Here is a 17,502-nt window from a genome sequence, read left to right as displayed (position 1 = left end):
ACTGGACAGCTCTTAAGCTAGAGTCTGTTACTGAGACAGCCTTTTAGTATGAAGAGGAGAGGGTCTGATTCCAGGACTGTACCCTGCCCTGGTTTCTACCTGCACTGCCCTGCTCTACCTCAAATAGCCCGCTGTCACCACTGCACACATTCAAAAACAAAGGAAACATACTTTTTCTCAAAGTATTTTGGCTTTCCTTCACATTTATCAATCATTTCTGACAAAATCAACTCATTGAAAATAACCTAAGAGGTATTACCCTACCCCTCCAGCCTAGTCTCCTTTGAGAATCAAGTTTGTGTAGCCGGCGTGGTGGTGGTACTGGAATGATCACTTTGTGAAGCTCACACTAAGGGGCCAGCATTATGAGGGGCAGGATGGAGAAGTGGTTAGGAACACAGATGCTGGGGGCAGGCTTCCTACCTTCCACTGTTTGCTAGCTGTGTCAAGGACAAGTCCCTTAATTCTCTAAGCCTCAGTTCACTCAACTATAAAATGGGGAGAACAGGGTTGTAGGGAAGAGTAATGGGACAATGTATGCATAAAGTGTGTAAGCCACAGGAAACTCTTATTAAATGGTAACTATGATTATTGTTTGAGTAGATATCACCTCTGGAGGGCATGCGATACACTTAGAAAACAGGCAGGATTGGGCAGCCCAGGTGGCTCAGTGGTTTAGCACCACCTTCAGCCCAGGGTGTGGTCCTGGAGACCCAGGATTGAGTCTCACGTCAGGCTCCCTGCGTGGAATGGAGCCTGCTTCTCCCTCTGCCTGTGTCTGTGCCTCTGTGTGTATGTTTCTCATGAATAAATAAAATCTTAAAACACACACACACACACACACACACACACACACACACACACACACAAAACCAGGCAGGATCCTGGAGCAGATACCTGGCCCCGGATTCCTAGAGTCACCAACAAGAAGTATCTCTGTTCTAGGAGGATCATTTACAGTAGAGCATCAGAGAGCACTTTGTTGTGGGGTTTTTTTTTTTTAAAGATAAATTTAAGAGCCTTGAAATGAGACAAAGGAAAAACAATTACCAGAATTGCAAAGTTAACATTTTTATTGAACTGAAATTGGTGTAGAACAAAAGGGACCACCACAGCTGCTGAGCTTTGTAACAACTGAAAAGTCCCTGTGACATTTTACCTTTGAGAGTCCTAACATGGTTTGGGTGTAACAACTGAGAAACAAGTGTGTGTGTGTATACACACACACACTCCACTTCAAAATATTTTGAAATGAGCCTCCCAGCCTTGTTTAGTTTCAGATTACAAAGAACAATGATAACATCTTCTGTTGCCTTCATTTAGTAGTGTCAGTTAATATCCTTTTACAAAAGGTTCCTCGTAATGCTGGCTTTAATTTTTCCCCCATCTGGTATACATAAGAAAAGGATTTAGTAATACTCAGGCAAGAAATAAACCGTATGAACTTCAAAAGTAGTAAGGGCATATACCAAGCATACAGGACTCAACACTCACACTGCCAGAAACACCATGGACTGGTTGAAGGGTTTCAGCCAAGTTCCAGAAGCAAAGAATGCACTAATGGAAGGGATAAGGCAACCAAGGAGAGTGCTGGAACTAATGAACCACTTGTGTCTAATCCTCATTTCAGCGTCTTGCTTCCAACATCCAAGTATGCATTTGTTTTACATAATAAGGTGAAATACTTAAGGAAAAAGAAAACTATAAGGTTTAGAAGATCAATTAGAGATGAAAGGAAAGTTAATACTGAATTTTTTAATGATCGGTGTGCATGGAGCAATGACATAAACTGATCACACCAATTATTTTTGTGAGAGCAAGCACTGAACATCCATCACTAGAGTTGGACGTTACCCCCTCTCAAGTATTCCAAGGGAAATACATGACAAGATAGGAAACAGAATCCCTACTTAAAAAACAAAATCACATCTAGTCAATGTTCCTTTTGGTTTATATTATATAGGCTGCTCATTCAGTCTGGAGTTAATCTGCTGTTGGTAAAAATTTCCAAAAGTGTTTCAAATTATTTTAGATGAAATGTGATAAATAATGCATTCTCTCACCTTGATAATGCTGTTTTATACTTACTGGATCTCTCAAAATGACTAAAGAAATTCTTCTACCAGAGTAACTGGCACTAAGTGGCCACTCATTCCTGCAGCAGTTGCGAGTAAGTTTTGCAGTACTAGGTAAAGGGCGATTTTAAGCATTTTAACAGGCTCATGCTCATCTTCAAAGAGATGCAGCCTCAGGTAATAGCAGATTGAGTGATTCATAACTCAGATTTGCAACTGATACAGATCTTGCAAGGATCTGCCCAATGTGCACATCAGATATCTAAATTAAGGCTTTTATAGGTAGGTTGTCAAGTCTATGAATGTGCAGTGCTGGATTTTCATAACATATCTCCAGCTTCCATTATTACCCAATTTGTAAACCAGAAGATGTGCTGATGTATGTCGGTGGGAGCTCCAAGGACTAAGGACCAACTAGAAGGCTTGTTCCTAAACAAGTTCTGAAATAAGAGTTGGCAGTGAAAGAGTTGAGAGGGTGCCTCACAATCTTGTAGAGGGGAAGAGTGATTTGTACCTGCTGACAGGGATGGGGTTAAAAAAAAAAAAAGCCAATAGTTCAACTTCAAGACTTTGATATCTCAAGACCCAAAGATTTAACACCTTACCTAAGCCAATGGTTCTCATGCCTTCACTTGCAAAAGTCACCTGGAGGATATTTACAAAAGTGTGGATACCTGGGCCCTATACCTAGAGATTCTAATTTGGGTGATGCAAATGGTCTAAGCACCTTGCTTTTGAGAAACACTGCTCATAGCAAATAGCAGCAGAAATCTTTGATTAAAAGGCCAAGATGTCCAAGAAACGACACCAGTGAGGTCATTACCTACAGACAAATCCCTCAGGAGCCTCCACCATAACATATGGAACAAAGTTATCCCCAATTAAGTTTCCTTACCTATCTTTTTACAACTCAAAATTTGAAATCAATGAACATTTAGTAATGATTGTACCCATTCTGAGGTAAAAGGAAGAGCACCAGGGATCTCAGTGTGAAAAGAAACCAATTCCTTAAGAGGTCCACGCTATATAGAAATCTCATTTCTGTAGTGATGTTATAGAGTTATAGTGCACATGGTCTTTTATCAGTCTTTGCATAGTCTGTTTACTTTTGTAAACTCTTCTATAGTATCCACACTTCCAGTTAATGCTTTAGGATAACTGCAAAGAGAACAGTTCATCTATATGCTCTCTCAGGTTTTCTAGATACCAACATTTTCTGGTTTACACTGATACACAACAAAGTTATTTATTTATTATTTATTTTTTGGATGCTGGAGACAAACATCTTTATTAAAGATACTACCAAAATTTTGGCAAACATTTCAAAACAGATTTGTAAACATAATGCTTCCCTTTTCAACTGGCAGCACTTTGAAAAGACAATACGATAAGACAACACAACTTGAATCAACATTAGTTCAAAATCCTTATATTTTTGACCACATAACTTATGTTCCCACATGATAAAACAAATGATAGTTTAAATCAACGTCAACAGATAAACTCCATGAAATGAAAGTTTGTGCTGTTTGATGAATCACAGTATGTTATGGTTAAATATATCCGCTCTCTTTTTTTTTTTTTTTATATATTCCTGGCTCCCAGGATGAAAAAAAAAATCTTTAAATATACATTTCATGTAGGTAATAGCTTCTTTGCATATCTCTCTTCAAAAAATACTTTATAGCAGTATATAAATAGGTTACCTACATGTTTAATTTTTATAATTTTGCCCCAAAACTATAGATCTGTTTCATTTTCATAACATATTGATTTTGCCCAACATTAATAAAGCTGACAGACTGTTGAAATGGAAATGCTTTTGTCTTCTACAATAGAAGTAGCAATTTGACAGGAAAACAAAACAAAACAATACCCCTACAGTAACACTCGTCAGTTGTTTAACCTGAGCGTTTGGCCTACTGAGAGTAGCAGCTTTTTTCCTCCATGCACGCTCACATCCACACCACCTCTGCACACATACAGGTCGAGCACACGCTTTCAGACGCTGGTAGGCCACAGTATGCTTCCCATTGCTCTAACCAAGTGGGAAGCAGTGTAGCTAATGATTAACCACACTATGTACACAACTAGCAAACACCTTAAGGCAACCATTGCAATGGGGGGTTAACTTGCAGGGCGGATTTACTGTCTAGATCAAGTCAGGCTGTATGTACATCTGTGGGTGCATATTTATGCACCCACACATGTACACCTTTCTGTTTCTTAACCCTCCAAAACAATGTTTAAATTTTTTTTTGTATTTTGTGCAAATTTCTAAATATTCTACCATTTAAGGCAAAGAGTTTGCATTAAGAAAGGTCAGAAAATAGGCTTATGTTTATCCAAAAGCATTTCACTTTGCACATGACTTGTTTTTTAAACACACAACTTTGAAGTATGGACATTGGATCCCCAATATCTTAAAAAAATCATTTCTAATGACAAACATAAGTTTTTAAGGAAAAGAACTGATTTAAAGTATAGACACTGGATCCCCAATATCTAAAAAAAAAAAAAAATTATTCCTATTGACAAACATAAGTCTTGGGGGGTAGGGTGAGGGTGGGGAGAGAAGGACCAGAAAAAGCAGCTTCAAAAATGCAGGGAAGCAAAGTAAAGTGGAAAAAAAAAAAAAAGTAAATAACTCAAGTTTACTAATACTGAAACTTTCAACAAGCAAAGTTTCATTTTTTTAGAATCTTAGAGCAACTCATTTGGAATTTTAAATAAATAAGCTTAAGTTTATTCACATCTTCCGGTCCAAGCAGAGATCTAGTGCCATGACTCTGCTTGTTGTTGGTCAAATTCACCTATTAGTCTTTTGATGTGAGCCAGCTTGTTATGAAGATACTCGCATCTATATTTTTCTTCATGATAATTGGGACTGGACTGTAGAGGAAAAAAACAAGGAGGAATTAGGTTGCAGAATTTGTAATACTTCCCAACTATGGGGTCAGGAAACCCACAGTGATGATTCCTACCTGCTTGATCTTCTGATATTCTTGTAAGACTTCTTCGTGAACATTCTACAAAATTAAAAATTAAAATCAGAAGGGAACTTTTTTGTTTTTGGCAATATATACAGCTAACACATTCAGCAAGGGTGTGGGAAATACTGATGATGGGAATGTAAATTGGTACAATCTTTAAAGAAGGCAATTTGGCAACTGCTATCAAAATAGCAAATGCAGAACTGACTCAGCATTTATACTTCTCTTTCAAATGTGCTTGTGCCTGAGTGAAACGCTGTGTGTACAAGGTTACTTGCTGCAGTACTGTTTGTAAAGCAAAATACAGTAAACAGAATCTAAATGTCTGTTAATCCATACAGAGGAATACTAAGAGGTCATTAAAAAGTGCTTCCCATACTTATATAAAGTTCCCTACGGTGCATTATATTGTTTAGTGAAAAAAGCAAAGTGCAGAATGATTAATACAGTTTGATATTATTTGTTTAGAAACAGAATGACATATTCTAAGAACTTCATTACTTCTAAGATGCACATTTCATTTTAATGAGATAAGTAACGTATCACAGTTTAACTTACTGGAACCTAAGACAATGGTACATATTGTGATTGATGACATCCTAAATTTAACTACATATGGCCCACATGTGAATTTTGTGTATATATATCTTACAAACACATACACAGACCTCTGAAAGAATACACTGGAAACAAGTACTATTGATCGCCTCTAGAGAGGAATATTAGGTAGCTGTTAGGAGAACCTGGTTAATACTAATGTGACCTTACATAGTATGGATTTAAGCAGTTACCAAATGCTGACATTTATTCTGCACTTTATAATCACCTTATTTTATGGATGGGGATTTTGATTAAGATTAGATAACTTGCTCAAAGTCACACAAATATTAAATGGTGCAGCTGGGAATCAAACCCAGTCTAGTTCTGGAGCCTCCTCCTAACCACAAGTAGTCCTTGGAATTATATTTTAGTTTAAATATAATCATAGTATACTGGTAAATAAACCAGTATTTTTTATAAAAAAATAAACCCCAAACCACCATATCAAGACCTCCTACACCCTCAAATACTAATTCCTCTGACAAAGTCTTCTATAACTCTAAGTAGTCTGTTTTCCCCATTGTGGGAAACCCATTCTCTCATGTAGATTCCTGTCAGAACAACAGTGGGAGGCCAGAGTGAAGGCACCATCTATGGTTGTGAAGTGCAACAAGTTATGTGGCTTACACAAGGAGGGGAACATTCATTTGTATTAATCCTTTTGCTTATTAACTATGAGAACAACGAGTACATGGGTCTGTCAGTTGTGGTAATACTGCTACTTAAAGTTTGAAAGTGAAAACAGATTAGTATGTGTTAACATATGTCAGTCTCTGGAAGAGCTGGAAATACCAAACTTTTCTTCATTTAAACCCCAAATCTCTGTGGTATTAAACCCTGTTTATATTCTATATCTCTATCTTCCCTATTATATGCCACATTGAGTTTTTTTTTTTTTGTTTTTTTAAAATGTACTTGATATAACAATTTGGGGAACAGCACCAGCTCTAGCAGCTATAGCCTGAGTTGGTAGTGCAATCAAATGTTTCAGTGAATCCCAAATCCAACTTTTTTCCTATTTAGTTGTTTGCTTTTTTTCTCAATACTTTATTATGTCATATAAATATAAAGCATGTTATATATTTTATACATACTATGTTGTTTAAAAAAGTTACTTTTTTCCACTGACAGAAATACAGTTCACTGTATTAACTTATTTCTTTAGTTTTCTAATCTCATTCATTCATTCATTCATTCATTCATTCATTCATTCCTAGCTAATTTTAAATGAAGACCAAAAGCTGCAGAGAGGCTGGTTTGCCGGAAGACATGCTCTGAAGGCCAATAGGGTGCCTAGGGAAGGGCCAGGAGAGAACCAATAGGGTAAAATATGGAAGTCAGCCTATCTAGGAGCAAACATGTTTACCTGATACTCTTTTGAGCCTGGAGAAAGCCGCTTTCGTTGTGCATCTAGTTTGATAAATCTTCTAGCTACAGTCTCCATCCTGGCATGCAAGGCCCTGTACTCATCATACTCAGCATTGAAGTCATCCTTGTAATTTTGGCGTTGCTCATAGGAGACAATAGCAATATATTTTCTAAAAAGAATAAAGAAATGAGAGAAATGAAAAGAGACTATAGTCAACATCATTCACATCTTACATTTAAACCCAATACTTAGAAACTGCATCCAAGCATGTTTCCCTACATTGAATGCTGGTCTGTCACTGTTTGGTGCCATGTCACTCCTTCAGACAACCTCCAGGTGAAATTATCCCACAGGAGAGCTTAAGACCGTCAGTGAAGGAAAGTAAATGTGAAAAAGACATGCTGGCAGTGGAACTGAAGTGTGACTAGAAAACAACACTTACCTAGATTTGGCTTTCTAAGCCTTTCTCTATCCAAAATAATTCACTACTACACTAGCGGCAGAGGCCAACCCATCTGTTTTGCGTCACATGGAAACAGGAGTTGGTGAGTGACATGAAACCAGAGAGTGTCACATAGTCACTAAATGCTGAAGTCAAAGCTCTCTCTAGATCTGCTGCTTTATATGAGGAAGTCTGCCTTTTGACCGTTTACACCTGCTGCCAGCAAGGTGCCTCTGGCTTGTTCCCTCTACTTCTTTCCTCCCACGTTTGACTAGGCAAATGTATAAAATACAAAAGAGTAATTGTCTCTTTTGAAATGAGAGACTAGAAAAAGAAAGAAAAAAAAGCATATTTCTCTAGTTCTTTTTCAACACTTAAGTATCATAGTCTGTAACTGAACAGTGTCTACTATTATTCTAATTTACTTTAATAAAAATGTCATAAACCTGTTTTACTTCAGGTTGTGAATAACTCTACGAAACTGGTGAGTGAAGGCCATTTTCCCAGTGTCAGTTTACTCAGCAGTAAGCAAATTAAAACTGCATTTTATTATTACGACAAAGTTAATATTATTTGTGGTTCTGGGAAGTGGGATCACACCAAAGTCTGGCCTGGGTCTCTGTACTCTGTGTTCCTATTACAGAATGCAAAATTCCCTGGACTTTTTGAGATTAAAAATTGAGATTTGAAAGCAATTTTCAGGCAGGTATCAGGTGGTTCAGCATGCCCCAGGCATGCACATATATTCTTGACTGTGGGAAAACCTTGGAGTTCAGTCCTCTACAAAAATGGTTTTAGACAGCAAAATGTCTGGTTGGAAATGTGAGAAAAGTGATGCAACTGAGCAACCTTAATGTCCCCATTAATATTTTTATTCATGCTGAGTTAGACACTGTGGAGGTTTATTTTTCTAAGTGTAATTGAGACAGCAGTAGTATGCTGATTTAAAGCGTCCTGCTGGTGTCTTTGCTGTAAAAGGAACGTGGCCAGCCAAGCAGCAAGCTGTCCTCTCCTAGACAGGGCTGTCCTGACTACACACCAGAGGAAGCCCAGGGCAGGAAAAGAAGTTCCTGGGGATAAGTGTATGTAAGCAAAATGGCTAAAGTGCTTGTGAAACTAGGCTTAATTTGCTTTATAAAATATCCTGCTTTCTCAAAATCAGACCCAAGTCTATACCCTCATTATTATATTTAATTTCCTTAGGGAAAAATACCAAACTAGCCAACAGCTGTGTTGCTATTATAGAAGATTATTTGGTTATACTGGCATTTTAACGAAAAGCATTTCACTGTTTTTAACAAAAACTGTTACGGTTCTCTAGTTGGTTCCTATGCAGTGATGGAATAAACTTTTAAAGGGTTTGGCTATTTCACAAACAAAAGTAACAGAAGTATTCTTATTATATAAAAATTAGGAATATTGTAGTTTAAGTATGAATTATTCAGAGGCTGATCATTAAGGTTTTATTATGTCCTTTTTAGTTTTCTTACGAAACAACCGGAAGTTTAAGTTCTGTAATTTCAGTGTTTTTTTTTTTTTTAATTCATGGTTTCTCACCATTTTAAGAAAATTTGCTGTTTTTATATCAGTTTCAGGATAAAATAAATTGAGCAATCACAGAGGTTACGTACTTTCATGATTTTTAACAGCCAGAAACATGACAAACATCAAAACACGCTGAAGCAGATGCAGCAACCATCCTTAAGATTAGGGAGTTAAAAACAAGTTTTTAAATATAGAACTAACTGGTTAAGCTGACAAAACACAGCAACATCCTAAATCCATAGGGAAAAGATTAGAATTATTTTTTAGTCTCCCCCTGTGATTTTGTCACATATAATCAATCTATATCACCATTACAAAAAAAAGGGGAATTAAAATCCATCATAAGAGAATGAGAGCACAGTACTGCAGCTGTCATTTGGAGGGGACCAACTTTCATAAGACTTTTAAGGAGAAGTGGGACCCCTCATCGGTGGAGCCACGAGCTGTCCCCCAACCAACCCTTCCTGGGCCAATTCAGTGGCGGCTGCTTTCCAAAGCTCCCTCCCAGAACTCTAAAACCATACCACCTCAGATGAGAGAGTACTCAGCATGGTTTCTTGGGTTCTTTTTAGTTAAGAGATGATAACCAGCATTATGGTTTCATGCTGTATCATTCCCCATTAAGTATAGCTTTCGCACTACTGTTAAGCAAAAGTAACACATTATCAGTATAAAATGTTCTCTACTCTAGAAATGAATATTTCATGGTACATGGAGGGCTAAACGGCATAGTTTAACTTTGTCCACTATGAGATGCTACTGAGAGAAAAAGTGTTCATATAGCTCAGAGTTCATTTTCCAATCTACATTCAAATTATTTTGCCCATTTGTTGATTTTCAAAGCTATCTACAGCCAAATCTGTTTGCTCTTCCAATCTCCATTTTTCCAGGCTCTTGCAACTTAATTATTTCTTCTTCCAGAAGCCTTTGAGTCTATGAAAAAGCTAGAATTATGTGTACAAGTTATAATTTCTGTGATAACCAGTTACAAAAATGTCCCCAGCTCAGCGTTTAGCAACTTGTTGCCATAACAGGACAAACATTATAACCAGTACTGAAGTGGAATGATCAAATTTTACTATTCTCTACTCTTAAAATTAATTCGATGGCAGAGTTTTATTGAAATGAAAATCCATCTATCTCCACTTTGTATGAACTGTGGAGGTTTAAGCTCTTTATCAGTAATAAACTCTCTCTTTGGGGGGAACAAGTGAATGTGCATTGATAGACTGTCAGCTTTGAAGAGTCAGATCCCTGAAATCTTCCATAATCAAATGCCTGGCCTGGCCCCAGAACAAAGGACAGGCTTCTCTATACTTAAAGGCCATGGAGCAGAGCTCAGAGCAGGGGGAGGCGCAACCTGCTCAGGCAGACAGGGGTGGATTTGGGACGAGCAGGCTTAATGGCAGCCTTTCAAATGCAGGGGTGGCTCCAGGACTCTATTTCTGGAACCTCTTTTCTGATTTGCAAATTATGGGAAAAGAATTTGCAAACTTTCTAAAATTAAACAGTTCTCTCCCATTGGCAGACATCTGAACTTACATCAAATAATCTGGGAGTTCAATTGTTGAAGAAGGCTCCGTGGAGGCAGTGCAACCCTCTTTAACTCCTACAACGAAAAAAAAATTAGCTTTCACCAAACAGTATGGTTATAAAATGCCTATAATTCTAAAATAGATCAGAAACATCTGGAACACTCTTCCTCAAATTCTATTCTTCCATCTCAATAAGCAACAGTGAGCAAGGAATACAATTGAACACGAACAATAGAGGCCCTATGACCAGGGCCAGCAGAACTGACGCCAGGCATTGAAAGCGCCCTGGCTACTGCAGTGTCTGCACAATAAAGGAATTCCATCTTAACCCAAGGTCAATCTTCTATTCTTTCCATAACAGTTGTGGCATCTGCCCAGCAATTCAAAGATTGTGGTGGCAGATGCAGCCAGACAATGGAAGATACAAATTTTACATCAACATCTACTTTTCATAGGATTCAAACAAGGCAGATGAGACAATGAAGTCAGGTAGCAGTCTGCTCTGGTCACTGTATTTCATTCCTACCCTTTTTGTATGCAGACAGAGGAAGCAGTGAGCAAGTCTTCCCCTATCAGTTGAAAGTAATTTAAAATAAGTCATTACTGAATCCCGATTTACACTCCTCTCATCTCTACATCTCATAATACTATGGATTCGTTTTTAAGAGGACAAAATAAATAAATAGACAAACAAGTAGACTGCCAGTCATTCAGAGCTATGCTCTGAAAGTGTGTAAAATCCCTCAGTCAGTAGTCTGTTTGTGGGAATGCTCCATTTCCTGAGGGTATATTTAGACTTTTATAGGGTAATTTTTTATCTTTCATGGTAGAATTAATAACTCAAATCCTAACCCTGCCTGCTGGCAAAACATACATGTTCAATGTAAACAAAAATGAAAATTTAGTCATTTCTTGGTTTAATATTTTAAACTAAATACTAAATAAATTATGCAGACTGTGGGCTTATTGTTCATAGTCACATGTATGCGCGCACGTGTATGTGCAACTAAAGCCTGAGTCTGTGTTTTTATGACAGCCTGAGTCTTAAAGGAAAAGGCATTAAGTGTATGTCACCTGGCTTCCTCTTTGTCACAGACATCAGATAAATTTCAACAGATTCAGGGGATGTGGGTCTGGATCCATCCTCAGTATTTTGTGATAATCTCAATTGGCTTTGAGAAGTACTACATTCTCAGGGACAGATTCAGAGAATAGGTCTCACTCAAACTCTACTGTAGGTCTCAACTTATGGGATCCAGTCCTCCCAGCACCACCAGGCTGACTCAGAATCACCACCTCAGGGTAGAAAGTGTGGATATAACCAGGAACACGGCTTGCCAACTCTGAACACAAAGTTTTATTACCTCTTGCCTTTTCCTGACCTGGCAAATTTGAGTACGATAGTATTTGAGGGGAAAAGCTTACAGCTACCTTTTGGGCCACTATACAGTACCCTACTGATCTAAATATTTCAACAGATAAGCTTTGATGTGCAGTATACTCAATCCAGGTCAATGAAGACACTGCATCATACTATTCTGCAAAGTTTCTCTCATGTGGTAAAAATGGTCAGTTAAATCTAAGGATTGCAGACTTCTAGTATTATGGGAAAATTACAGAAATGTAACACTCCTTAAACTCTATTCATTAAAGTAACTTTTCTAAAGTTGCATTTTCCTAGAGAATTTTGCTTTAGTTCAGCTGGGTTTAAAACCGGCAACAACGCTAAATGATGGGCTTGAATCTCTGATGTGCTGGCAGGGGGATATTAAGTTTTAGAGGATAACTTTTAAATAAGAAAAATAAAATTTTGTCACTAGGTGTCAAAGATCATTACACCTCAGGTAAGTGGTCTTTCTGATTAGCTTTCCTTTAGAAATAAAGCATTGTTACAAGCTTCTTTGCATCTCTAGCTATCTGGCTTTTAAAGTTTCCAAAAGCTTGAAATGGTTAAATTTTACTAGTAACAATTAATACTAGTTTACTAGAACAGTGTTCTTAAAATTAAAAAGGAATTTAAGTTCTATCAAGCAAATTGCCAACAGCCTTACATAAGAAAAACTGCTTTCGCTCTGAATAAAGATGATGTGATGGATCTGCATACGCAATCTTACCTTGCCTGTTTTTATAAAGAATTTGACATTTCCCCTGTGTTAATATTAATTAAGGCAGGGGTGACCCTGTTTCTTTGGCAAAGAAGGAAAAGAATTATTTTTATCACTAATTGCATGTCTGGTTAAATTAGTTCAAGACTGGCATATAATAGGTCATGTTGAGGTTGTGCAGTACCCTGACAGGGAAAAAAGCAACATAGCCTACCTTCTAGAAGAGGGTCTCTAGAGGATAATAAAGTCATTTTCAAATGTTATCGTCTTATTCTTAAATATAGAAACTGTTTAATAGTTTGCTAAAAAGAGACAGAAATCCACCACTGTTAAATGCAAGAAAAAAATCTGCTCAAAAGCACAACACTAAGATTAATAACAGAAGGTCATTTGATAAGAAAGCAATACTAGTTATAAACAGCATAATCTCTCACAATCATTAGTCTGCACTGCCCATCCACTGAACACATGCAGTTGGCTTTACAAGTGTAAAACATACCTTCATTGGAATCTGGACTGGAGTTGTTCAACTTGGCAATTTCCTCTTCTCTTTTAAGGTCCTCTTCCTTTTCTTCTGTCATCTCAATGTCATGCTTTTTAATTTGGTCCTTTTCCTTGTGTTTTTTAGACTTCTTTTTGGACTTTTTGTGAGACATTGAATGGTTTTCTTCCATAGGCTTTGGACACTGTAGTAGAACTGAACCAGGGGGTAAGGTTTCCAGAGAAGTCCTAGAGGTATATTTGTCTTGCTGGTCCTCATAGATACTACTGTTTTGACTAAAACTGTCAACAGGTAGGTCTTGAGTCCCCCGGCCTTCTGGAGTGCTAGGGGAATTGGAGTTAGAGTTTACAGTCTGAGGAGGATTAGAGACAGGCAGGTGGGTTGGAGGCAGCGGTGGAGGGGTAGGGATGGCAGCGGCTGCAGGGGGCGGCAGGAGGCCCGCAGCAGATTTCTCACTGGTGGGATTCAAATGGCCGTTTAATGTTGGCGGCACTCTGTTTGTCAGGTGAGATATTCGAGCTTTTTTATTCATTAAAGGATCAATGAAATCTGAATCTAAAAGCCGTTTCTGTAGGGGAAGGGAAGGAGAAAAAAAACGAGCCAGTTTGTATGACAACTCAACACATGCATCACCAGTTACCACATGAACAACGGAACGATTTTATTCATTCTTAAGTTTATCATCGGCATTGTGTTAACCATTCTGCAAGCTCAAGCAGGAACAGACAATCCACAAAAACAAAAGGGAAATAAATTTTCACGTCTAACATAAAAAAACAGAATCTGGCAAATATGTTTCTTGGAGTACTTTATACTTTCTGATCATAGAGCTGCACTCTTAAGTTCTTCGAGAGACTATGCCAATCTATGTGGACTATACCACTTCAGAGAGTATTAAATAGAGGTAACCTCCTTCCTCTGTGAGCCAGAGCTGACCTAGTTATATTGAGAAAGCGGAGAAAGCAGTTTGTACCATTTCACGCTGTCAGAACTAAGGGGAGGCAAAGGGCAATAAAAGCTTACACTTATTTAATCTCCTCTAATGTGTTAAGATGCTCCAGTTATAAATATTTTGGCTGTTATTTATTATTTCACTTGTCTTCAAATGGGAACAGGCAGCACTTTCAAAGGAATTTCTCTAAGTATCTCCATCGTTGATGCAATGCTATTCAGTTTCTTCCTTTGTAAGTATATCTCTTCAAAGGATTGGAAAGTTTAAGTCTCAATGACTAGTCCACTAAAATGATAAGGAATTAATTTCAAAAATTAAAAAAAAATTATGCTAGTGCTAGCCCAATCCAGCAACAATATTTAAATTGAAAAGGAAATTCAGATAGTTGAAAAGTACAAATCATATATCCAATGTAAAGATGTGGCCTAAACTTCAGCTGAAAGAAAATAATAGCTAATCATCCCATTAATTTATTCTGTTTTCAATTTAGTATCATCGATTTGGCAGCCATTACATAATTAGATCAGAGTACAAATAACTTCATGGTAGCTGGCATTAAAAGTGAGGCTTCTATAGACAATGTACACACAAGGACATAATTGCTTTTATTTTGTTCTTCCTCTGCTCCTCACAATAGGTTTCTAACAGTTTTCTTTCTTTCTTTTTTTTTTTTAATTTTTATTTATTTATGATAGTCACAGAGAGAGAGAGAGAGGCAGAGACACAGGCAGAGGGAGAAGCAGGCTCCATGCACCAGGAGCCCGACGTGGGATTCGATCCCGGGTCTCCAGGATCGCGCCCTGGGCCAAAGGCAGGCGCCAAACCGCTGCGCCACCCAGGGATCCCCTCTAACAGTTTTCAATGTATCAATAGCCTTTTGCCCACAGCATGCTTACTGTTCTCACACATGTTTTCAATCTCCTAATCCCTGGGAGGAGGGTCCAGAGAGAGGAGCACTTGATCAATAGCACTGGAGTAGATAGGTCTGTCTCATTGTCAGTCCCCGAACCAGGGAACCAAGGAATCACTTAGGGGAAACTTTAAGCTGGAAAGAGCTGAGGTCTAAATGGAGTACTGTGACTGGGATCTAACTGAAGAAAGTATGTTAAGGAGACCTGTATGAAAGAGAGATTTTTTTTTTTTATTTGCTTGTTTTAAAAACATTTTCCCCCCAAAATAGTTTTCTTGAACATGTTTCAGATAGTATTAAATATCTTCTATTTTCTGTATAATCTGAGATAGGATATGGGACTAGGTAAATCTTCTAGTTAGTGACCTAATAGAAAAGGAGATAATCTTATAATACAATGTAAACTTTAAATATAGAAAAGCAAAGTAGATATTAAGCACTTTGTCAAACAGTGCTTGTGTAAGGAAAAAGAGGTCTGGGCTGTGAGCCGGGACCTGAATTCTAGACGGAGCTCTGCCGTGAACTAACTAGCCATGTGACTTTGGGTAGGCAAGCTATGCTGCTTCTCTGGGCCTCACTTCTCTCGAGCACAAATCAGACCACCTGAAGTAGGTGGCCTCTGAGGTTCATTTCAGGGCTATGATTATATAATTTTATGAATACCTGAGGAGAAGATGCAGTATCTCTACTAGGACATACAGGAGATTCTGAACGGCTGGTGCTGGCAGCATTCTGAGATGGATTTAGTTTTCTGTAAAGGATACACAGGTTCCAATTATGGAGAGAATCTTCAAATGCTCATGATAAAAAGTTTACCTTTGCTTCTCTCTTCCTTCTTAATGTCTTACAATAACGACTAAAATAATTACTTATTTGCACCATTTTTAAAGAAAAAAAAAAACTTACCTTGAGAGCACGGACTCTAATGACCGTCTGTCTAGTTCATTGTATCCAGGCCAGTCTCTTTGAAGCTCTTTAAAAACATAATCCTTTAAAGTATATGAGAGGTCCTTTGGATTCAGATTGGCTACCTGGTACATGGTGTGAAAACACAGCATTAGATCTTTTTGCTACTTTCTAACCCAAAACAGGCAACATTTTTGCATTTACAGTGAAAATAACTGTACCAATTGGTTCCAAAGGGACTGCTAGTTTTGCATATGCCAGATCTCAATAAATGCTGTTTGACTTCATTTGGGAAATTAAAACTTTGTATAAGTAGCTAAGTATTTTTTCCTTGAACATCCACTTCATGTCATATTTCTATTCCAACAGCCTACATTAGGCAAAGAGTGGAGGGAGGTTTATTTATTTTTACTTTTTTAAATCAGGTTTTTCTAGTTTTAGAGTTAGGTTTAACAACTTCATTATTAACTTCTGGTCTTTAACTCCATTACTTTTGAATCACAGTAAAAATCCTTGGTCATTTGTATTAAGTAGAAACCAAAGAGTGCCCAAATGTTGGGTTATAAACTTTCCCTTCAGTAATCAGCAGAAATTATCTCCATAAATAGTATCAATTCTGATGTCCTTGTCTGTCATTTCTTGGCTTGCTAAGGCTGCTTCTTGTAGTTGCCAGTTCTCCTGAAGATCCACTTATTCAAAGTCCTTGAAATTCCCGAAAACCAACAAATGGGAACATACAGCAAAACAACCCCCAAACTACTGTCATTAGTCAGCCAGTTTAATCTTAAGTGTAATCTTTTTCTATCGTGTAACTGCAATTCCTAGAGTGTCCAGGCCTAGATTCCATTAACGATACAAATGTATGAGTTCAGGTGCCAAACCAAGAGTCCTTTTTTAAGTCTGGCAGAAAGGCATCCTTCCTATCATTTCCTACCAGAATGGTCTTTTTAAATAACTTCACTTGTTTCTGTGTCTTTTTAAAAATAAAGTACTATCAAATATATCATGGTAGTTTATGCTTTTCTTACAGCTTAACATTAAGCTAATGTTAATGCTGTTTAATAAAGTAGAAAATAGTAGGCTTAGGATTCAAATTTGCAAATACATTAAGATGAGACACAACCAGATTTCTCAAAGTGGAAAAAATACCAACAATGCTTAGTTTTCTTATTATCCTCAGGACTACATAGACCAACAACACCCAGCCTCATCTCTAAGCTTCATAATGGGGCCTTGCCCTGCTTTCCTCCTCTTCCCTCTTTTTTCCTTATCTTTTTCTGTGCATTCTTCTCTATATGCTGGAATGCTTAGGACCTATTATCTGCCCTGTTTTCTTCATTGTCATCATCTCCTAAGATACTTCCTTCAGCCCTAGGCTTTCTTTTTCTCTTCTTATTTAAGTAATCTCTACACCCAGCGTGGGGCTCAAATTCAAGCTCCTGAGATCAAGAGCCATAGTGCTCCTCCAACTGAGCCAGCCAGGTGCCCCAGCTCTAAAGCTTTCAATAGCCAATTGATACGCTGCTATCTCCCAATTTATAACTCCAGTTCCAACTATCTTCCGAACA

At 37.7% G+C, this 17,502-nt stretch overlaps 1 protein-coding gene across 3 annotated transcripts in view; it reads right to left on the bottom strand.

The window, feature by feature from the left end:
- Positions 1–1,055: 1,055 nt before the first annotated feature.
- Positions 1,056–17,502, bottom strand: part of ELL2 (elongation factor for RNA polymerase II 2) — a 72,910-nt gene continuing 56,463 nt past the window's right edge. For all 3 annotated transcript variants that reach the window (XM_072790579.1, XM_072790570.1, XM_072790580.1), the window contains 7 exons: positions 15,935–16,059; positions 15,692–15,779; positions 13,164–13,734; positions 10,567–10,633; positions 7,035–7,206; positions 5,060–5,104; positions 1,056–4,967 (listed from right to left, as the gene is read on the bottom strand). In XM_072790579.1, the coding sequence (XP_072646680.1) occupies positions 4,851–4,967; positions 5,060–5,104; positions 7,035–7,206; positions 10,567–10,633; positions 13,164–13,734; positions 15,692–15,779; positions 15,935–16,059 (1,185 nt within the window). In that variant the 3' untranslated portion in view covers positions 1,056–4,850. The remainder of the gene's footprint in view (positions 4,968–5,059; positions 5,105–7,034; positions 7,207–10,566; positions 10,634–13,163; positions 13,735–15,691; positions 15,780–15,934; positions 16,060–17,502) is intronic.

This window comes from Canis lupus, chromosome 2 (genome assembly GCF_048164855.1).
Source record: "Canis lupus baileyi chromosome 2, mCanLup2.hap1, whole genome shotgun sequence".
NCBI lineage: Eukaryota > Metazoa > Chordata > Mammalia > Carnivora > Canidae > Canis > Canis lupus.
Note: the sequence above shows the minus strand (reverse complement) of the source record. Positions and strands in the feature narration are given on the sequence as shown.